This window comes from Bos grunniens, chromosome 4 (assembly GCF_055505025.1).
Source record: "Bos grunniens cultivar Pamir isolate PY7600 chromosome 4, Bosgru_T2T1.0, whole genome shotgun sequence".
NCBI lineage: Eukaryota > Metazoa > Chordata > Mammalia > Artiodactyla > Bovidae > Bos > Bos grunniens.
This window is the reverse complement of record NC_141168.1, coordinates 56,379,396-56,402,117: the sequence shown is the minus strand read 5'-3', so window position 1 is coordinate 56,402,117 and position 22,722 is coordinate 56,379,396. Positions and strand designations below refer to the sequence as shown.

Sequence of the window (22,722 nt, the reverse complement as noted above, 5' to 3'; positions counted from 1 at the left end):
AATTTTCATTATAGTCTGGATTTATATAATTTTTACCTTTGGTGTGCTCTTCTAAAAAATTGATAACATCTTTTTAAGTTGCCAGCTGTACCCTCAAGTTCTAGAAAAACAGAGCTATTTATCCTTTTCCCACATGAGACCCTGTACACCTCCCCAGTCTCAGCACACCCAAATCCTGCTTCTCTCCAGAAGCCCAGCTCCATGGGTCTCCCTCCTTTGACCCCAGCAGAAGTAACCTTAGTTTCTTCTTTTTCTCTTGTATTGTATATGGACATCTTGACAATGTTTTTATTATTTGGATTATTTGTATTACAATCCATGTTAGAGAAGATGAATTTGAGTATAAGATGTATATCTTACTCAAATTTCTGTATCTCTTACAGGGTTGCTTAACAGAGTGCCTTACACTTAATGACTATATGGTAAATGAAGGAAAGAATTTGGCCTACACTACTTTAATGTGGAGACAGGCCAGATATGTGGTAGGCAGGAGAGACGGCTATCAGTCAAATTTTGCAGTGCTTAATCTTCAAAATAAAGCAAGAATCATCTAGGTGCATGAGTGAATAAATGTACCAGTCTGCATAGGTGGCTTTAAAAATCTATACTGTTTATGTCATCACACAAAAATTGTATTGCCCACTCCTTTGTACCCGTAATAAAGACTTCTGTTTGTACCATATTTGACCATTGGAAAACAAAGGAAAAATATTTTCATTGAGAGCTTCAGACAGAGATTAAGTAATTCAAACTCATTTTTATGTGAGCTATGTTTAGAAATACACAGGTTGACATCATTAGGACAGTTTTGTGACTACCGGGCCGTATATTATCTCAGTGTAGCCACGAGATAGTATCAAATAATCACATTATTTGTTCACAAATACTATGAACAAAACTGTATAACTTTGGTATCAATTTCTTTAGAAATCATACCTTCTGAATATGGAAGTAGACTAATAATTAGGAGTTCATTTCATCTGTACAAGTACAGTATATTTAAGATTAACCAGAATAAGTGTATTTTAGGTTTTCCTTAGTTATCTTTAGCATTGATTCACCTTAGGCTCTCATCAGCCAGAATACCCTGATTCTTGTCAGGAAAGCTTTGCTCCTTCCCCAGCATTTTACATTATGACCTTATAAAATAAATTTGTTTTCTTTTGCTCATAAATGATGGAAATTTTTAGTCCCTTATTTATTTTTCATAGCATTGTATTATAATCAAACTGGGAAGTTTTCAAACAATTTAAAATAACTTGCCCTTCAAATTTCAAGTATCATTATTTTATGTACCACGAAACAGGTGGGTGTATTGTGTCCAAGAGGACTATGAGGGAGGGATTTGAGGGGTAGCAGAAGTATGTGACATGTGATGAAGTGCATACTCCTGTAGTCTGCTTCATGGTGTTCTGATATTCTGATATTCATTGATACATTTCATACAGTAAATTCTATTTCTTAGGCTGTATTCTAAAATATTTGAGGAAAATGTCTAAATGTCTAACATCTCAAGTTTTTGAGAAGTATTCATCATATATTTCAGTAATATTATATGTGTACTGTGAAAAGGGGAGATATGGTGTTTTACTGTATAATCCAAGGCAAATATAATTTTTATATTTCTTATACCTGTGTCCTCCGCCCTCTTGTGTTCTCTGGAAACAGTAGCTGCCCTTTCATCTGTCTTCACCACTCTTATTTCACTGTGGTACTGTTTGGGTATTCACTACTCATTTATCTGAAAATGAATGGTTTTATGTTGTGCAGAAGCAGGAATATGAACTCCTCTAGCCACTAGTTCTCTTTATTTTCACTGTAAAATAAACCAATCTAATAGTTGAGAGCCTAGCAGAAACCAGCCTAATTAGAAGTCCTGTTTAAATATGGCTTTTTAAAATTAAATGTATTGTAGGATGTGATTGCTTGAGGCAGGACATCTTCCTTAGTATGGACACACTGAAACAAAATTTCTCATTTTTTTGGTGAAAACAGAGTAAGTAACATATGCCCTCTGTTGCTTTCAGTAATGGGTTAGTTATTAAATAAAGCATATGCTATTTATTATGCATCTTCCAGTTAAGGCAGATGTAAGAGCAGAATTTGATTAGGGGATCAATTTACTCGCTAAGGTATTTGTAAGGGAGCATCAGAAGTGACAGCACTAATTCCTAAAATTCAACAGGAAAAGAGTATGAGTATCATATCTCTAGTTTCTTATGTCTGATACAATGTAGACACATGGTAAGTATTTATAAAATGAATGGGTGTTAATGATTGAAAAAACAGGAATATAGGAGCAAGTGCCTATTGATTTTTCTCATGTTTAAAAAAATCACAATAAAGTAAATAGTGATTTATTTCAGTTCAGTTCAGTCGCTCAGTCATGTCCAACTCTTTGCAACCCCATGGACTGCAGCACACCAGGCTTCCCTGTCCATCACCAACTCCCGGGGCTTGCTCAGACTCATGTCCATCTAGTCGGTGATGCTGTCTAACCATTTCATCCTCTGTCATCCCCTTCTCCTCCTGCCTTCAATCTTTCCCGGGATCAGGGTCTTTTCCAAGGAGTCAGTTTTTCACATCAGGTGGCCAAAATTTTGGAGTTTCAGCTTCAGCATCAGTCCTTACAGTGAATATTCAGGACAGATTTCCTTTAGGATTGACTGGTTTGATCTCCTTGCATTTATTTAGATGATTTAAATAACCTCTATTCTTTTGAAACACTTTAAAGTCCATTTAAGTTAAAAGGATCACTGTATGAAGGTTAATTGTATTGCAGGTTACCCTCCCACCCTATTTAAGTATGGCTTTTTGAAATTAAGTATATTATAAATTCAGGTCTTTCATTCATGAAGAAAAATTTAATGTTCCTACTTCTGTTTCCTGTCCACTTCTGTATTCATCCTCCAATCTCAGGAAGACATGTTAACTTTTTTCTGATTTTCTGATTTTGTCCAAGGGACAGCTTGGAACCTAACAGATTTACCTGGTCAGATTCTCTTATAGCCGAGATACAAGGCCTGGGGAATTTTTCATAACTGTGTCAATAACACACATGAAATATGTTAATATTGGAGATAGCACACATATAATAATAGAATATAAAATAAAGTTTACTGGATACAAGCCACTGTAGAATCTTAATTTGAGGTTCAGTTATTGTCTTTTTGTACTTGGAGCTGACTATTAAATGACTCGTAGTTTCCTCCCCCAAGTCTTCTTTGTGCTAATTTTACTCTGATCAGTTTCATTCTCTCTGTGACATGGTAGAAAAAATAAGCTGTTTACATAATGTTAAACTGTTGAGCAAAACTAAAGCCTGCATAAACCAGCCTAAGTAGCAGCCTCAGCCCAGGTGGTCTAATATTTAGTAGTAATCTTAATTTGGAATAAATCCATTATAAAATTTATGTCAATAACAATGAAGTTTTGGGGGGTAGAGTACAATAAAGGAGTAAAGATCTTGAAGCAGCCTTTCAAATTAAATACATTGATATTAATTTCAGAAAGCCAGATGCAAAAGTATATAATGTGAATGAGATAAACTATGTGCATATACATGCATGTTGCAATCATAGAAATGAAATTAATGGAAAACATTAAAATGCTTACTTGTTTAGCTTTGGGCAGTAGAATTACAAGCAATTTTTCTTTTTTATACTTCTGTTTTTTTCTGTTGTGAACATGCATGACTTTTATAATTAGAAAAATTGCATTTTCTGATAATGTATTTCAAATGTAGTTTTGTCTTAATCTTCTAGATAGAAATAACTGATGTGCTTTAAAATGTTTTGGCTAGATAAATGGCAATTTGTTATGGTGGTTTGCTTTTTTTAAAATAATGCCTCAACAGTTTTACATCTTTAAATAATATAAGCTTTTTTATATTACTTTGCTTGGTATCAAAGAAACCTGGGGGAAAATAAATTAAAAATAGTTAATTCATTTATTTGATTCTTAGATGCCAGAAATCCAGAAAAATTCAGTTCACATCAAGAACCCTACAAGAGTAGAAGAAATCATCTGTGGTCTTATCAAAGGAGGAGCTGCTAAACTTCAGGTGAATCATTATCAAGAAGCCTTTAGCATTAAACCTCTATCTTTCATTTTCAAGCAGACTCATTGATTTTATGTCTTGCTACAATCTGAATAAAGAAAGCTTAGATAGACAAGCTTTCCCTGTCCTTTTGGAATGTAAAATCTAAGAGATGTATCTGGAATTGGTCTAAAATACGCAGAATACCCCACTGGAAACAACAAAAGTTAATAACCTTGAAATAATTTTAGCTTTTCTTTAATATTAAGTGCTCAGCTAACTAGTACTATGCATTAAGTATTAAACCATCTTAAGTAAATTGATTATGATTAATAATCTTTAAAATGTGGACAGTTTCAAGGTGTTCTTTTAATATAATAAATCACAGTAGTCAAAGTAATGTGTAACTATTAGGAGATAGCTAATTTTTCTAATTCTTTTTTTAAAGGAATGTTTTACATGTAAGTTAAATAATCTGGATATTCACTAAAAATGTATTCCCTTTTTTAAACATTTCTGAAAAAACTATTTAGCCCTGTCTCCTAAGTTTCAAGAGCTGGTAAACTATTGCTGTGTCTCATTCCTTCATTCATTGGTTTAGTTTATTTAAACAGACAAATCAAGAACGCACAGTTTCAATAACTAGAAGCATGGCATAGTTTATTTCCACTGCACTTCTGTACACTGACCAAGGAGGTTGAAATTGTGCAATGTTTTATTGCTATCGGAAATAGTATTGCCTGCAGTTTCAAATTCCTATACTGATTAGTCAGATTTTATTTGGGACTGTGCTGGGGTGCTTAAGGTTCACCCTGTAGTTAAGGAAATTCTCAAGACTTGACATATGAACTCCTTTAGGAAACTCAGTGTAGACAGAATAGCCTCCACTGGAGGGCAGGGCCAGACACTCTAGAGGAGTCTCATTCTTCTAGAAAATGTGCAGTAAGTGTCTGGCCTTGGTGGCTGTGATTTCATAATGCCTTTTCCCCTTTTCTTATAGATAATAACAGACTTTGATATGACACTGAGTCGATTTTCCTACAAAGGAAAAAGATGCCCATCATGTCATAGTAAGTGTGGCATTCATAAATAGATTCACAAAAGTAATCATTAAGTTCCTTTTTTAACCTGTGTTATCTGAGATTTCTTGTGATTTTTTCTTCTTTATGGACATTGAAAGTGAGAGGGGTCTTCTTTTTTTATTATATTTTGAGGATTTGTTTTCCCCATGTTACATAAATGGCTATTTTCCTGTACAGTTTTGGTTGCAAGAGGAATGAAGACTTCTGAAATTTTCTCTCCAAATGTGGTCTATTTATTCAGGAAATATTTAAATGAATTTAAACTTTGAAATAGCCTAAAGAAACAGATTTATCAAATACTTTGTGTTTTCTAGGAATGTTATTAAATTTTTGTGTCATTGATAAGTAAAAGAGTGAGTTACTAAATAAATAGCAACTTAAAATGCGTTGCTGGAATAATATACCTTTTTTGGGAAGTGAATTTTTAAAATAATACTCCTCAACCTGACAACCAGAGATATTAGCCTTCTCTTACTTACTGTTGGAACATGTGTAATTTGAGAAATCATTGATAAATTTATTTTAAAAACCACTAAAAATTACACCCTTTGGCCCAATAATTTTTCTCTGGGAAATTTCTAAGTAATCCCAAATGTCAGGAAAAAGCTTTAGATCTAAGCTTTAGATTTTAAAATCATTAGATTTTCTGGGAATGCCATGTGGATTATAACACTAAGACCAGAAGTTGTAATGATCATGCTTCTTGACCGGGCATTTAACAATAGTAAGTTATTTATATTACTGGTAGCATCAATCAGAGTATTTCTTTTCTTTTTTTATCTTTTAATTGAAGTACAGTTGATTTACAGTGTTATGTTAATTTCTCCTCCACAGCAAAGTACTCAGTTATACACATATATATATTCTTTTTAGTATTATTTTCCATTATGGTTTATCCCTGGATATTGCATATAGTTCAGAGTATTCTTTTAATGCCTAGTTTGCTTTCTTTCTTTAGATGTCATTGACAACTGTAAGCTAATCACAGATGAATGTCGAGAAAAGGTAAAGACTAACTGTAATCCAGGGTTACTCAAAGACGTCATTACCTTTTTGCTGAGAATTTTTTCAGGTTCATTCACACAAACAAGAATAGATGCAAAAGTTCTTATAGCCATATCTGGCACAGAGTAAACACTCAATAGATCTTAGGCTTATTGTATGGATTATATGCTCCCAACTTATTTTAACAAAAAAAAGTAATAATAACTTTTTAATAATAAAACTTTCATGAGAAACTTTTAAACTGATTACCAAAATAGTCTGATGTCCTTACATTACTGCAGAATTAAAACAAAAATGTTGTGATGGAAACTCCCTGGTGATCCAGTGGTTAGGATTCTGTGTTTCCAATGGAAGGAGCAGAGGTTTAGTCCCTGGTCAGGGAACTAAGATCCACAAGCCTTGCAAGCAAAAAAAGAAAAAAGTACTGTGGTTTTATGTATTTTGTTCCCTTAAATTGATAGGAAACTGCCTCAGTTCTCTGTTTTCCTTGAGTAGGTTTCTGCCTATGTCTATTTTAACAAGACTCCAAATATGAATCAAATTTAATACCTTCATAAGAGAACAAAAGATTTTTTTGTAGTGATAATTTGATTATTTCAGGTCACTGAATTACTGACCTGAAAGTAAGGTAACTTCTTGTAGATATGTTTGAAAGCGAAAGTGAAGTTGCTCAGTCGTGTCTGACTCTTTGCGACCCCATGGACTGCAGCGTACCACGCTCCTCTGTCCATGGGATTTTCCAGGCAAGAGTACTGGAGTAGGGTGCCATTTAGTTACATGTAAACTAAGATCAACAGAGATCACTTCAGCGGACATATGCATTGGCTAGGCATGATCTTCACCATATAAAGCAGCGTGCGGAAAACATTTGTTTACATTGCTTTGTTTTCTATTAGACTAAGCAGCTTAATGACAACTCTGTAATCTTAATGATTAAATTATTTACTTATTTCTAGTTACTGCAACTAAAGGAAAAATATTATGCTATTGAAGTTGATCCTCTTCTTACTATAGAAGAGAAGTACCCTTATATAGTAGAATGGTAAGTGTGCATTGGGTGATGGGAGGGTTAAAAATATAAAATAACATTACAGTTACAACTAATGGTTTATTTTTCCCCTGTACTGTACATAAATAGATTCATAAATTAGCCAGTGAGTTAGAGCAGTGATTAAATATGACAGCATGAACTCTGATTCTCTAATCACTGCAGCAATCTAGAATTTGTTTTAAGATGAAGATCAGTGAGAATAAATTTAAAGTCATACCCTCAAGCCTTAAATTAAAAACAATTTTTTTTAAGTATATGTGGCTGAATGTGCAAAGAAAAAGAATTAGGATTTAACTTAACTCTGAACTCAGTTGAAGCCAGCAGATGACATAGTTACTGAGAAATGTGCTTCTGATGTTGGTCACATTAATTGAAATTGCAGCATTCCAAGCAAATTACAGCGAAAGCATTGTGTTGAGTCCGGGGAGAATGCTATTTAAAGAAATGTTGACAAACTTAGTCTGTGTCATAGGAGTCCACTAAGATAATCACAGGAATTTGAGGAAGATTTCAAGGAATAGAGATGATGCTTTGATTTCAGAGGCAACAACTTATGGTTTTGGAGTCTTAAGAGAACAGGAATGATGTTACTGGTCTTCATAATCCCGTTACCTAACCTGAATACCTTGCACACTTAATCAGTGTCTATGGTATGAAGCACTGAAAAGAGATTAGATTTACTTTACTTACCTGTCCATAAAAGGAATTGAATCTAGACTTGGAAGGCTTATACCAACTTATTTCAACATGATAAAAGAAAGGACTGTTCCGCAATTAGACTTTTCTAGCAATGGTATAAGCTTCCTTGGGAGAATGAGCTCACTAAAAAAATGGGAGCTGATGCAGGGAAGAAGGTCACCTAGGAATATTATAGATGGATTTTTAGATATCAGCTATAGAGCTTCTGAAGGCTTATTATACTGAGATGCTGTAATTATAGGTGGTTTTATGTAATTACAGAGCACCCATATATAAAACTTTCCATAGCAAGAATTTTCTCTTTCTCACTAGGCAATTTAGGCTACTCATGAAAATTTAGATTACAAACAGGTGGGAAAAAATGGCTTTGCTATTCATTCTTACTGCTGTCAGAGAAGTGATTATGCCTTCCTAGCTTCAATTCAGTTCTTCTCTGTAGACTAAAGAAAGATTTACAACTAGTATCCTTTCATTATCTAATTAACATTAAAACTAAACCAGAGTTTGAGAACTGGGAAATATGGTAAGAACATTGTATCACATTTTGAGACACATGGGGTATACATTCATTAGTGATGAACTTAAATCTCTAAAATTTAAATTCAAAATTACAATGAATGAAGTACTTATTTTCTCATGCAGAAGAACATTTTTAATAAAGATAATAGTGTTCAGTTCAGTTCAGTCGCTCAGTCGTGTCCCACTCTTTGCAACCCCATGAACCGTAGCATGCCAGGCCTCCCTGTCCATCACCAACTCCCGGAGTTTACCCAAACTCATGTCCGTTGAGTTGGTGATGCCATTCAGCCATCTTATCCTCTGTCGTCCCCTTTTTCTCCTGCCCTCAACCCTTCCCAGCATCAGGGTATTTTCAGATGAATCAGCTCTTCGCATCAGGTGGCCAAAGTAATGGAGTTTCAGCTTCAACATCAGTCCTTCCAATGAACACCCAGGACTGATCTCCTTTAGGATGGACTGGTTGGATCTCCTTGCAGTCCAAGGGACTCTCAGGAGTCTTCTCCAACACCAAAGTTCAAAAGCATCAATTCTTCGGTGCTCAGCTTTCCTTATAGTCCAACTCTCACATCCATACATGACCACTGGGAAAACCATAGCCTTGACTAGATGGACCTTTGTTGACAAAATAATATCTCTGCTTTTTAATATGCTGTCTAGGTTGGTCATAACTTTCCTTCCAAGGAGTAAGTGTCCTTTAATTTCCTGGCTGCAATCACCATCTGCAGTGATTTTGGAGCCCCCAAAAATAAAGTCAGCCACTGTTTCCCCATCTATTTGCCATGAAGTGATGGGACCGGATGCCATGATCTTAGTTTTCTGAATGTTGAGCTTTAAGCCAACTTTTTCACTCTCCTCTTTCACTTTCATCAAGAGGCTTTTTAGTTCTTCACTTTCTGCTATAAGGGTGGTATCATCTGCATATCTGTGGTTACTGATATTTCTCCTGGCAATCTTGATTCCAACTTGTGCTTCTTCTAGCCCAGTGTTTCTCATGATGTACTCTGCATATAAGTTAAATAAGCAGGGTGACAATATACAGCCTTGACGTACTCCTTTTCCTATTAGGAACCAGTCTGTTGTTCCATGTCCAGTTCTAACTGTTGCTTCCTGACCTGCATAGGTTTCTCAAGAGGCAGGTCAGGTGGTCTGGTATTCCCATCTCTTTCAGAATTTTCCACAGTTTATTGTGATCCACACAGTCCAAGGCTTTGGCATAGTCAATAAAGCAGAAATAGATGTTTTTCTGGAACTCTCTTGCTTTTTCCATGATCCAATAATAGTCTTACTTTGCCTTAATTGATATTCTCCTTTTCTTTGATAATTTGACATTCTCTTTATACTTTCCAGGTATACTAAATCACATAGTTTGCTTGTTGAACAGGCTTTACCAAAAGCCAAACTTAAAGAAATTGTGGAAGAATCTGACATTATGCTCAAGTAAGTTTCTTAGATGTTTTGTTGTTAATTGTCTACAGACTTGAACTACTGTCATATATTTATTCACATGTGTTTTTTAATTAAGGCAATCTATAACAATGTTATGTATAAAAACATATCCAAAATATGCCACTTGGTGAGATAAAGAATTTAGAATAACAGATCATTTCAAGGCTAAAAATTTATGAAACCATGATCCTTTTGAAATATTTTATCAAAATACTTTTGAAAGACATGATTATGAAAGGAAAGTTTATAAATCAACTTGAAAAGGATTTTAAACTTATAATTGTTGCTGTTACATGATCTGTTTTCTGAATTCTCAGATTCCCTTGAAAACTACTATTTCCAGGAAGGGTGAATATGTTTTAGCAGATAATAAAAACATTTGTAATCATGAATTATATAAACATTTTTAAGTTAATTTCAGTACTCTTGACCACCTCTTAAATTTTTCAACTTGATAGGCAAATATGATGATGCTTTTTTTTTTTTAATGATACTACATTTTAAGGTGATCTGCTTCTAAGGAGGAAAGCATTAAATTGTCATAAAGAGTGTGAGGACAGCTAGTAAGTATTCCTTTGTAGGCAGCTTAATCTATAGTCCATTAAGAGTGAAATAAGTTTTGATTTTAAGATAAAGACATTACCTGTAGCTGCCAGATCTTAGGTAAGAGAGATGCCAGATGTAAAGAGAATACAGCTGAGTTCCTGCCGCTCTGCTTTTCCTATGATAGAGAATAGATGAACAAGATGGCAAGCAGGAGCTCTTCTAGCTCACCATTTGTGGGTTTTTCAAGGTGTGGTTCATCTATTTGCTGTTAAATGGTATACATAGTGAACTGTAGATTTATGTCCATATTCCAAGTAAGTCTAAAATCATCTAATTTGTACTTAGAATTTACTGAAAGTAGGATAAAAAGTTAACCAGATTGAAAAACTTGTATTAGTATCATCATAGACATCAATAACAGCCCTCTTGGGTAGTATTTTGAAATGAGAATATAAATGAGCCATAGAACCAAGTAGAACTATTTCACTTTTTTAACATCTAGGTGAAAAGGAGATATATCTTGCTTTTTAACACTCAGTTCCCACCTCCATCTTACAGGGAAGGATATGAGAATTTCTTTGATAAGCTGCAACAATACGGTATTCCTGTGTTCATATTTTCGGCTGGTATCGGTGATGTGCTGGAGGAAGTTATCCGTCAAGCTGGTGTATATTACCCAAATGTCAAAGTGGTGTCCAACTTCATGGATTTTGATGACAATGTAAGAATATCAAATCATTCTTATAATTTTAATATCAGAAAATATTTTAATCATGTAAATACATTTTAATTTACTCTTTAGTGTATTATATATTTGTTAAATTAGGCCAACTTGGTGGGCCTTCTATGGGACTTATCTCTCCACGGGTATGTCTGTGTCCGTGTTTTAAAGTAATATACCCTTCTTTTTTTTTTTTTTTTTTGCTCAGAGCTTTTGTGTAATAAAGTTTTATTAAAGTATAAAGGAGATAGAGAAAGCTTCTGACATAGGCATCAGAAGGGGGCAGAAAGAGTACCCCTAATATACCCTTCTTAAACTTTGTTCCTGAAGCTGCAATCTAATAAGTAGTAAAACTTCTTTAAATTTAATGCAGCAATTCTGAATATTTAACATCTATAGATAGAGAAAAAGTGAATTAGAACTGATGTTATTGAATGAGTTCTAAGAAAGACAATATATTATGATAAACTTAAAATGAAACTGTTTAGGTCGGAAACAAATGAAAAGTAAAAACTGGGTTTTCAGCACATTGTGTTTAACATGTGAAGTGGTCTCTAGAAAGTCACTAACTTCTCAGAGCCCTTCTTACCTATCATGAATGTGAAAATACAAAAAGTAGAATTTGCAGAACCTATTTAAAGGATTTATATTTTTCACAGGGGCTGCTCAAAGGATTTAAAGGAGAACTAATTCATGTGTTTAACAAACATGATGGTTCCTTGAAGAATACAGAATATTTCAATCAACTAAAAAACAATAGCAACATAATTCTCCTGGGAGACTCCCAAGGGGACTTAAAAATGGCAGATGGAGTAGCCAATGTGGAACACATCCTGAAAATTGGGTATCTAAATGATAGAGTAAGTATACAGATCTGTCATTTAATTTTAAGAAAAAACAATTTAGGATGAAACTTGTAGAAAGTTGTTACCACAGGTACCTGAGAAAGTAGTTATTTTAAAGACATTTCAGTTGCTCTTTATCCCTTCACTTTGATGATGATTAAAGGACTTGACATGCACATACGCATGCTGTAGGTTTTGGTGGGGAGAGAGAGTATACCTTCTCAGTGAGGCATCTCTGGCCTTTCCCCACTGGAAACTGGTATCATTCCCTAATCAGAAGAATCAAAAATGTCTCTAGATATTGCCAAATATTCCTTGGGCACTCTCTTCCCAGTTGAGAACCATTGGGCTAGAGAGAAATTATTTTGGAAGAAAAACCAAAGTTTAGAAACTCTCTGTGTCGATGAATTAAAAAAATTTTTTAAAGTATTCATATCAAAGCTTTTACGAAAACAAATTAAGTTACTACATTTTACCCAAAAGATGTGATGTAAATAGTGAGATTTATACTGAAATTATTTACTTCTCCTCCCTGCATGTTAGTTTTTGTGACTTTTTTTTTGATTGTTGATTAGGTGGATGAGCTTTTAGAAAAGTACATGGACTCTTATGATATTGTTCTAGTAAAAGATGAATCACTGGATGTAGCCAACTCTATCTTACAGAAGATTCTATAAACAACCATTCTTCAAGAAGACCTCTCGCCCATGGGTGCAATTGATGAAAGAGCTGCTCATCTGTTCATCTGGCTAAAAGACTTTTTTTATTTATAATATATTCTTGCTCCTGAAGTTTTTCCTCTGTATTACTGAAGTATTTTCAGATTTGTTGAATCCATCAACTGGAAGTTCCTATTTCTCCACCTCTCTCAACACACTCCTCACTATATATTTTTTAACAGATTTTAAAAAATTCTTAGAGCTAAAATTGGAAAAATAACTCCCTAAATTTCCAGAATGACTTTTGTAGCTTAATGTTATTATGACATTTTCAAGGAATCTTTTTATATTGGGAAAGTTTGTAGAAGTTTTAAAAGTTTTATGAAATGATGAAATAATGTGCATGATTTTAAGTGTTGTCATTTTTATAATTTGGGTGAATTACGCTGATGGTATTAATCATCTCCTAAAACTTATGTCTAGTTCTTTTGTTTGGTAAAAATCAGTATTTACCAAAAAATATTGGTACTTGATGTTTGAAAAATATCCATTGGTATCGACATGTCACTAATTATTACAGAATGTTCTGTATCAAAGCACTGAAGATAAACATGAAATGAAAAACCTTTGTAATTCTGTCAAGACTATTATTATTCATTAGCAAAGCCTGCCATGATTTTCTTGCATATATGTGTGATATATGAATCCTGATATCTTTGTCATAGTGCCTACTTATTTCAGATTTATACACTATAAGAATAAAAAAGATTTTTACAGAGAAAATTTAATTTGCCCTTCAGAAAATAGTGGGGCCTGGGAAAATTGTTTTCCCCCTGTGAAAATATTAGTAAAAGAGGTACTTTATTGTACATCTCAGTGTTTCACAAACAGCCATAGGCAGAAAAAATGTCGCTGGGTCTCATGGTGACTAAAATAGCGTACTTCAGCATTAGGAACCAGTATGCTTCTCTGCAGCCTGACTTTCCATTCCAAATTTTGGCTGCCCTGTAATTGGTTTACACAAGGCTAAGTCTTGCCATTGTGATAAATTTGATCCTGACCCTAGCCCTTGAACTGCAGTCTGTGAGCAACTAGTTGGTGTTCTTAGCATCTGAGCCATGATACAGACAAAGCATGTCCAGCTGGTTCTGATATCCAGTATGGGCAGTAATGTCTAGTCCAGTCATACGTGGTAGAGAGGCAAGGTCTTGTGATGCAAACCTTTTTCCTGCATCCCATCTGTATTCTCCATCACTGCTTCTCTTTTTTATAATAAACAATGAAACAAAGCACACAGTGGCAGAAAGTAGATGGTCCCCACTTAGGTATTTCCAGAATGGAACTCAACACCAAGCTTCTTGCTTTAAAGCAGATAGCATGGCATGTGTGTGCGTGCTAAATCGCTTCAGTCGTGTCCTACTCTATGACTCCATGGACCGTAGCCCACCAGGTTCCTTTGTCCATGAGATTCTCCACACAAGAATACTGCAGTGGGTTACCATGCCCTCCTCCAGGGGATCTTCCCCGCCCAGGGATTGAATCCCAGTCTCTTTGTCTCCTGCATTGGCAGGCAGGTTCTTTAGCACTAGTGCCATCTGGGAAGCCCATGGCATGGAGGCAGGGTGGGGTGTCAATTACCTGGAGGACTTTTTCACATAGAAAAAATTGGGACTCCCTTATCAAATGATAGCTCCTTACTCCTGTGTTTGCTATTAGAGCTTGCCATATTGGCTATTTTCCAAAGGAGTTTATAATATGCGTCCACAAACAAGCACACTGTGGTGTAAGTGTAAGGAATACTAAAGTTCTGACCTGCTTTCTTGTCACTGCTCAGTCAGTCACCTCCCTTTAAAATAAAAGCCACAAGAACAGTCTCTACAGCTTCTTCTAGCCACTACCAATTTAGAAATGTCAAGACTTGCTGTGGGATTAAATGTGTAGGGTGAGAGAGGAGTACTGGCTTGGATGGACGGTGCTGGGAAGGGAGTGGGAATATACACTCTATTTTGGACACACTGAGTTTGGGATGCCTATGAAATGTACAGATGATACCGTAAGTGGACTAGAGCTCAGAGAAGAAAATTTGAGTACTGTAAATCTTATCTGCATTTAAATGATATTTAAATAGGGCCACTGTAAGCTGCAAGGAACTCCCCTGCTGCTGCTAAGTCGCTTCAGTCCTGTCCGACTCTGTGCGACCCCAGAGACAGCAGCCCACTAGGCTCCTCCGTTCCTGGGAATTCTCCAGGCAAGAACACTGGAGTGGGTTGCCATTTCCTTCTCCAATGCATGAAAATGAAAAGTGAAAGTGAAGTCGCTCAGTCGTGTCCGACCCTCAGCGACCCCATGGACTGCAGCCTACCAGGCTCCTCCGTCCATGGGATTTTCCAGGCAAGAGTACTGGAGTGGGGTGCCATTGCCTTCTCCAGAAACTCCCCTAAACTACTGAAATTCCAACATGAAGGATGACCACACAGTATCAAACACTATTTTGATAATATCCAAAAACAGGAGTAAATAATTGGGAGTAGCATTCTTATTTTATAAAAAAGACTTCAGAGATCCAAGAGAAGAGAAGAAGGCTTCAAAGAAAGCCACTCTGTTCCTAGAAACCTGATATTAAAGTGCTTACATATAATTTTGCAGTCAGGCCAACTTCCCTGACAAAATGACGTATGTTCCGTTAGCAACGGAAAGAATGGAAGTGCCAGGCGGCACTCAATAAGCTAGATTTAGAAAGCTAAATACTGCGTGGTATCATTTATATATGTAGATACAAAAAAATAAAAAAGTTGAAGTCAGAGGGGAGAAAAGGTGATTACCAGGGCCTAGGGGGTGGGGGAAATAAAAGGATACAAACTTTCATCTGTAAGATAAATAAGGTCTGTGAATCCAGTGTATATCATGGTGACTATAGTTGATAGCACTATCATATAGTTGAAATTTGCTGACAGTAGAAGTTAAATGTTCTCTAAAAAAATGTGATGTATATGTTAATTTAAGTTGATGGGAATCCTTTCACAATGTATATTTATGTCAAATCATCACAAACCGTTGAAATGTCTTAAACAGTTTTTTAAATTACACCTCAATAAAGCTAAAAAGTAAAAGCCAATAAGACAAAGACCCAAGAAGAGCCAGTATTTCAGTCTGAATCTAAAGGCCAGAAAAGACCAGTGTTTCAGGTCAGCAGTCAGGCAGGCAGTTTAAACACAAAAACAAATACCAGCTAAAGTTTCCTTCCATTCTTGAAGCTCTAAGGCTCACAGTCCTTAAATTCCCCAGAGAAACTTATTTTTTATTCAGCCAACCTGCTACTGTAGAAAATAGCCAGTGAAGAAATTCAAACAGGACCAGCTAGAGATCTAGGGTAGAGAATAAGCACAAGATATTCATCTCCATGAACATGTGAGTATAAAGATGTTACAAATCAAATGCATTCCAAAGGGCAATTCAACAGATCATTAACCTATCTAGTGCACTCAAGGAATTCTGTTAAATGAAAAAGCTGCGTGACTGTGTGCTCCACAGAGGAGGGTTAAGGAACATTAGTGACAATGGCGGCGGCGGCCGGGAAGGCCATGGGCGCCTATTTCCCCTCCCAAAAGCACACAGAATCCCTGAAGCTGCCTCTGCAAAGAGTAAACCAGGGACTTCCCTGGTGGTCCAGTAGTTGCAAGTCTACCATGCAATGCAGGGGACACAGGTTTGATCCCTAGTCGGGGAACTAAGATCCCACATGCCACAGAGCAACTGAATTGTGTGCCATAACTAGAGAGGCCGTGGGCTGCCACTAAGACCTGATGCAGCCAAATATTTTTTTTTTAAGAGTAAATCAGAACACCAGCCCCTGAGCTCCTTGCCCTCTGGCTTCAGATTGGCTTCAGCTGATGGGAGCAGGACGGAGAAGATGAGTGTTTCCTCTCTCACCACTCTGCCCACTGCCAGCCACAGTTCTGGGGGTGGCTGTGTCCCTCCACCCACTCCTACCAGGCAGCCCCGCCCAGGCTCCCCGTGACCCTTCAGTCCCAGCATTAGATCGGCTTCCCACTCTTGACACCCAACAGCAATCATGGGTACCTTGGCATCCTGACTGCACCGCCCCGCCCCAACCCCACCACACTCGTGTAAAGAGTCTTTTCATTCACTTCTCTTCAGACGTCCCACTTGAGTGTATGTTTCCAGCCAAGACCCTGACAGATACACCCCCTTTCTACTGTACAGCGATCTTCCACTTCTTTCAACTCACTCCTGCTGGGTTTTTAACCAAGGGGATTCTGGGGGCATGGCGTATTCTTATGGGAGAAATGAACCTTCAAATAAAACACAAAACCTGATAATTCAATATTTTATATATGAAAAATTCATTTTCCAACATTTGTTCCACTGAATGAGTGCACAGCATTTTCAGGAACTATCTCAGGGCTACATCAGTACAAAATAGTTTAAATTAGTCAAACAAAGTCGCTTCAAAAGGAAAATCATTGGTTACTTCAGGGTGAGTGCCACCACCATGAGGGGACATAGGCAGCAAGGTGGTTACTGCATAACATGACAGGTCAGCAGGCACAGTGTCCTACACAGAGAGGCCCCAGGCCTTAGGGCACTTCCTTCTCCGGGACAGAGGGGTGACAGAAATACATCACTTCGTTTATGCTCACCTGTTGGGATGACATTTCTGTCTTGGCTACAGTGAGATAACTCGAGTGTGGCTGAGCCATCAGCCCTACTTGTATCTATCTGATCACAGGATTCAGGGCGGGAAGAGAGGGTGCTATGGGATAGAGTGATGAGAATAAGAAAGAGTAAAGCAGACAATCTTATGTGACAAATGCAGAATCAATTTCTCTGCTCATGGCACAACATGCCTTATGTCTGGTCCACTGATTTTCTTTGTAACCTCCAAGTTACCTGGCCAATAGAAGGACAACAAGGTGGGATGTGATTAACCAGAAAAGTGTGTGTGTGTGTGTGTGTGTGTGTATGTATAGGCATGGTGGAGACCGGGCATTACCAGGTGTGTGTGTGTGTGTGTGTGTGTAGGCATGATGGAGACTGGGCATTACCAGGTGTGTGTGTGTGTGTGTGTGTGTGTGTGTGTGTGTGTGTGTGTGTGTGTAGGCATGATGGAGACAGGGCATTACCAGGTGTGTGTGTGTGTGTGTGTGTGTGTGTGTGTGTGTGTGTATAGGCATGATGGAGACTGGGCATTACCAGGTGTGTGTGTGTGTGTGTGTGTGTAGGCATGATGGAGACTGGGCATTACCAGGTGTGTGTGTGTGTGTGTGTGTGTGTGTGTGTGTGTGTAGGCATGATGGAGACAGGGCATTACCAGGTGTGTGTGTGTGTGTGTGTGTGTGTGTGTGTGTATAGGCATGATGGAGACAGGGCATTACCAGGTGTGTGTGTGTGTGTGTGTGTGTGTGTGTGTGTGTGTGTATAGGCATGATGGAGACTGGGCATTACCAGGTGTGTGTGTGTGTGTGTGTGTGTAGGCATGGTGGAGACTGGGCATTACCAGGTGTGTGTGTGTGTGTGTGTGTGTGTGTGTGTGTGTGTGTGTATAGGCATGGTGGAGACCGGGCATTACCAGGTGTGTGTGTGTGTGTGTGTGTGTGTGTGTGTGTAGGCATGATGGAGACTGGGCATTACCAGGTGTGTGTGTGTGTGTGTGTGTGTGTGTGTGTGTGTGTGTATAGGCATGATGGAGACTGGGCATTACCAGGTGTGTGTGTGTGTGTGTGTGTGTAGGCATGGTGGAGACTGGGCATTACCAGGTGTGTGTGTGTGTGTGTGTGTGTGTGTGTGTGTGTATAGGCATGGTGGAGACCGGGCATTACCAGGTGTGTGTGTGTGTGTGTGTGTGTGTGTGTGTGTGTAGGCATGATGGAGACTGGGCATTACCAGGTGTGTGTGTGTGTGTGTGTGTGTGTGTGTGTGTGTGTAGGCATGGTGGAGACAGGGCATTACCAGCTGTGTGTGTGTGTGTGTAGGCATCGTGGAGACTGGGAATTACCAAGTGTGTGTGTGTGTGTGTGTGTGTTTAGGCGTGGTGGAGACTGGGAATTACCAAGTGTGTGTGTGTGTGTGTTTAGGCATGTTAGAGACTGGGATTTACCAGGTGTGTGTGTGTGTGTGTGTAGGCGTGGTGGAGACTGGGCATTACCAGGTCTTGTATAGGCTGCTAAGAAGTTTCCTGGGGCTGTCTGGGAATGCTGCTGGGACCTGCCCTCTCTTTTCTAGCCACCTGGAGAACACTTTGAAAACACCAGCAAGTTAACATTTTTAATCCTCTTTATGTAGATATCCCAGACACATTTTCCTCTGTTCCCTCCAAGATGATTACAACTTCTGTATGATGCTGTTTTCCTTTAATAACAAAGCCACCCACCCAGAAGGCTCACAAAACAATAGCTGACAATGCAGCACTTTGACTATTCTACACCACCCATGCGAAGGCCCCCGCACTGATTTTATGTAGTGTCACTGGCATCAGCCTAAAATTCTCACCATGAATATCAACCCACCCCGATGTATGTCCCAGGAGCTATGTGATCCGTCGACTACTTGCTGACCATCCCCTTCTGAGAGACCCGCGCACCCTCAGTGCACATTCTGCCACAACAGGGGCTTGGTATCACGCGAGTGGCTCATGGCAGGTTTAGAGTTCATCGTGTTTTGTCTCCTGGTCTTTGAGTTTAAATTCCTCAGCCGTGACCTTCCCATCTCCATTTCGGTCCTGGTTGGTGAACATATTCTTCACGATCATCTCAGCATCGAATCCAGGAGCGAGTTTCCCTTTTCCAGATGCCACCTGGGCATGAATGTACTCTGAGAACTGGAGAGAAAGAGGCAGTACAGACCATGAGACAGGGTAGCCGAAGACACCAAGCTGGAGCCTGAACAAGGCGGTCCTGGGACAGTGGGGTTGGAATTTGAGTCTGAGCCAGCACAACAGACAAAATCTGAGCTATACGATCTAGATTTTTTTCCTCCAGCACGCGTGCTCAGTCGCTTCAGTTGTGTCCAATTCTGTGACCCCATGGACTGTAGCCCACCAGGCTCCTCTGTCCATGGGATTCTCTAGGCAAGAATACTGGAGTGGGTTGCCATGCCCTCCTCCAGGGGATCTTCCTGACCCAGAGGTAGAACCCGTATCTCCTGCATCACCTGCACTGCAAGCAGATTCTTCACCTCTGAGCCACCGGGGATGGCTTTAACCTCTGGATGCAGGTTAAAAACCTTGGACAAAATGACTATAGGAGTGCTTAGGTTCCAGGCAGCCAGTACCTAGCAGTCACTGGAACTATCCTGTTTCCCTAAATCAACACTTAGTTTTCCACCTACGACTGATCCCCTAATCATCCTTGCCTCTGAAAATTCATTCATTCATACAATAAAACCTTACTGTCTACTGTATGCTGAGCAGCATTCTAGAGCCTAAAGATTCATCAATAAACAAAACATCCTGCTCTTGTAATTCTCGCGTACACTAGTGGAAAAGATACACTATTAAAAAGGAACATTTAGAATATTTTGCAAACACTAAAAAAGGAACATTTAAAAGGTAAGTAAACTACATATTAAGTTAGAAAATAAAATGCTCCAGAGAAAGGAAAGAGTCAGCCAAGTCAGGAAGATCAAGAGTACAGCCAGGGGAATTGGTTTAAGTATCAATTCGGTGGTCAGGGTAAATGCACAGTGCTAAAGAGAAGTGTGTATCGAGGCTTAAAGGAAGTGAGGGAACAAGCCTAGCAGTTACCTAGGGGAAATGTCTGCTGAGCAGAGAACAGCCGGTGCAAAGGCCCCGGGTGGACACATGCCCAGTGTGTTTACAGCACAGCAAAGGGAGAGTCGATGGAAGGAGGGCACAGCGAGCAGGTGGTAGAGGGCTTTGTGGGGCCCTTGGGGGCCACTGCAAAGACTTTGAATATAAAGGCATGTATGATTAGGCCAACAAATACAGCTGTTCTCTTACTGCTCGGCCAGCCCTTGCTTCACCTACACCCTACTCACAAGAAACCCTGCCCCAGCTAGTGATTGCTCTCCTCTTTATGCCAAAACAGCTCCACCTGCTAGTTTATTAAAGGGAAATATCTGCCCTCATGATGGTCTTAACCTGAGGGCCTGTGAGGGTTGTGTCCTAGCTGCTGGTTTCCTTGGTAACTGATGAGCCAACCTGACATTAATTCCCCTATTAATGGTAGCCTCCTTCACCTCCCGGAGAAGGCAATGACACCCCACTCCAGTACTCTTGCCTGGAAAATCCCATGGACGGAGGAGCCTGGTAGGCTGCAGTCCATGGGGTCGCTGAGCGTCAGACATGACTGAGTGACTTCCCTTTCACTTTTCACTTTCATGCATTGGAGAAGGAAATGGCAACCCACCCCAGTGTTCTTGCCTGGAGAATCCCAGGGACGGGGAGCCTGGTGGGCTGCTGTCTCTGGGGTCGCACAGAGTCGGACACGACTGAAGCGACTTAGCAGCAGCAGCAGCCTTCTCCCCCGGGTAGTAAAGGTTCCTGCTATGTCCTATCTGCCATATACTGTGGGGGTGACACTCCAGGACCTTTGCTGCAGACATGGAAGATCCCTGTTCAATAAGTTGTTGATGTCTCTGTCACCATCTCCAGGCTCTTTCTGCAGTCTCCAGGCTGGACAACTACAAGGGTTTGGGGCCTGCGGGATGCTGCCTGATGGGAGGCTTCTGCAGAGTTCTGAGATGAAGCGGGCCCTGTTCCAACTCACGTTTTAGAAGGACCACTCTGGCTGCTGTGAGGGGCAAGGGTGTGAGCAGGAAGACCTCTGCAGAGGTCCAAGTGGGAGGTGATGGACACTGGATTGAGGTGCTATGGAGCGGAGGTGGTGAGAAGTGGTCAGGTTCTGGGTATATTTTCAAGAACAGCTAGAATAATTTCCTGATGGATTTAATCTAGCCTGTGAGAGGAAGAGGAGAGATGACTGGGTGCTCTCACCTGAGCAACTGGAAGGGAAGTGCTGTCATCGAATGAGATGGGAAAGGCTTTGGGTGAAGCAAGTTTTTGTGGGGATATTGGGGGTTCAGTGAATGACGATGTCAAGTGGGCAGCTGATACCTTAGTGTGAAGAGGACAGAAGACAGGCCCGGAGCTGCCAATCTAGAAGCCATCAGAATGAAGACGATAAAGCCTTAGGATGGGAGGGGGTCACCAAGGGATGATGTCAAGGGGGAGGAGAGCAAAGTTCAGGACTTAGCCTGGGGCCCTCCACTCTGAAAAGCCCTGGGAGAAGCAGCTACCAGTGAGGCAGAAGGAACCTGGGGAAACTGTGAGGTGGAAGCCAGGAAAAGAAGGCATCTCAAAAAGGAAACAGCTGTGCTAAAGCAAGCTTGGGAACTGACCACTGGGTTCAGTGCCTGAGCAAGAAACCAAGTTCAGTGGCGTGGAGGATAAAGACCCAACAGGACTGGGTGTAAAAGAGATTAGGAGGAAAGGAACTGGAGGCAGGAAGGACAGACAACTCTTGAGGCTTCTGCTGTAAAGAAAGCAAAAAAAATAAAAGAAATGGGAAGATGCATTAATAAGGAAAAACAGCAGCATGCTCTTAAGCTAATGGGAATAGTCCAGAAGTTGGGAAAATGTGGATGATAGAAGAGAGAAGGGGAGAAGGCTGGAGCCACATCCTTGAACAAGGAGATGGGAACAGGTAGAGACCTGAAACTCCCCAGAGCTGCGACAAGACAAAGACTCTCTTGCCCAGCTCCACAAAGGGTGTCTCACTCAGGAGAAACAACACAGGATCTAGACGATCAAGACACCTACAAACCACTGGATGGCTGTACAAACTTGGGCAAGCCATTTACCTTCTCTGTGCACAGCTGTTTTCTTCTTAAAAATAGGGGTGATTACCTGGCTGTCATGAGGGCTAAGCAAGATAATATATGTGAAAAACACTTAGAACCATGCAGGCCGCAGTGAGCACCCAGGAACGAAGAACTGAGTCCAGATCCGTGAGCCGTGGAATCAACCCCTGAACTTCTCAGGGCCTCAGTTTCTTCAAAGAGGAACTGTGAGCTTCGACTTAGAGGACTTAGTGTGTGTGTGTGCAAGCGCCTGACACACGAGCATGCAGT

At 39.4% G+C, this 22,722-nt stretch overlaps 2 protein-coding genes and 1 long non-coding RNA gene across 5 annotated transcripts in view; 1 reads left to right on the top strand and 2 right to left on the bottom strand.

Moving 5' to 3' along the window:
* The window catches only part of NT5C3A (5'-nucleotidase, cytosolic IIIA), a 39,082-nt gene extending 25,837 nt beyond the window's left edge, over window positions 1–13,245 (top strand). For all 3 annotated transcript variants that reach the window (XM_086396494.1, XM_086396496.1, XM_086396495.1), the window contains 8 exons: window positions 3,965–4,063; window positions 5,040–5,109; window positions 6,080–6,126; window positions 7,083–7,168; window positions 9,743–9,832; window positions 10,946–11,108; window positions 11,768–11,968; window positions 12,529–13,245. In XM_086396494.1, coding sequence (XP_086252620.1) covers window positions 3,965–4,063; window positions 5,040–5,109; window positions 6,080–6,126; window positions 7,083–7,168; window positions 9,743–9,832; window positions 10,946–11,108; window positions 11,768–11,968; window positions 12,529–12,630 — 858 coding nt within the window. In that variant the 3' untranslated portion in view covers window positions 12,631–13,245. The remainder of the gene's footprint in view (window positions 1–3,964; window positions 4,064–5,039; window positions 5,110–6,079; window positions 6,127–7,082; window positions 7,169–9,742; window positions 9,833–10,945; window positions 11,109–11,767; window positions 11,969–12,528) is intronic.
* A 3,701-nt stretch (window positions 13,246–16,946) lies between these two features.
* FKBP9 (FKBP prolyl isomerase 9) overlaps window positions 16,947–22,722 on the bottom strand; it is a 44,752-nt gene continuing 38,976 nt past the window's right edge. The window contains exon 10 of the mRNA XM_086396493.1: window positions 16,947–19,450. Coding sequence (XP_086252619.1) covers window positions 19,274–19,450 — 177 coding nt within the window. The 3' untranslated portion in view covers window positions 16,947–19,273. The remainder of the gene's footprint in view (window positions 19,451–22,722) is intronic.
* Window positions 21,265–21,826, bottom strand: LOC147374197 (uncharacterized). Its single transcript, XR_015162525.1, has 2 exons — window positions 21,707–21,826; window positions 21,265–21,383 (listed from the first exon to the last, which is right to left on the bottom strand). It is a non-coding gene; the product is annotated as an uncharacterized LOC147374197 (long non-coding RNA).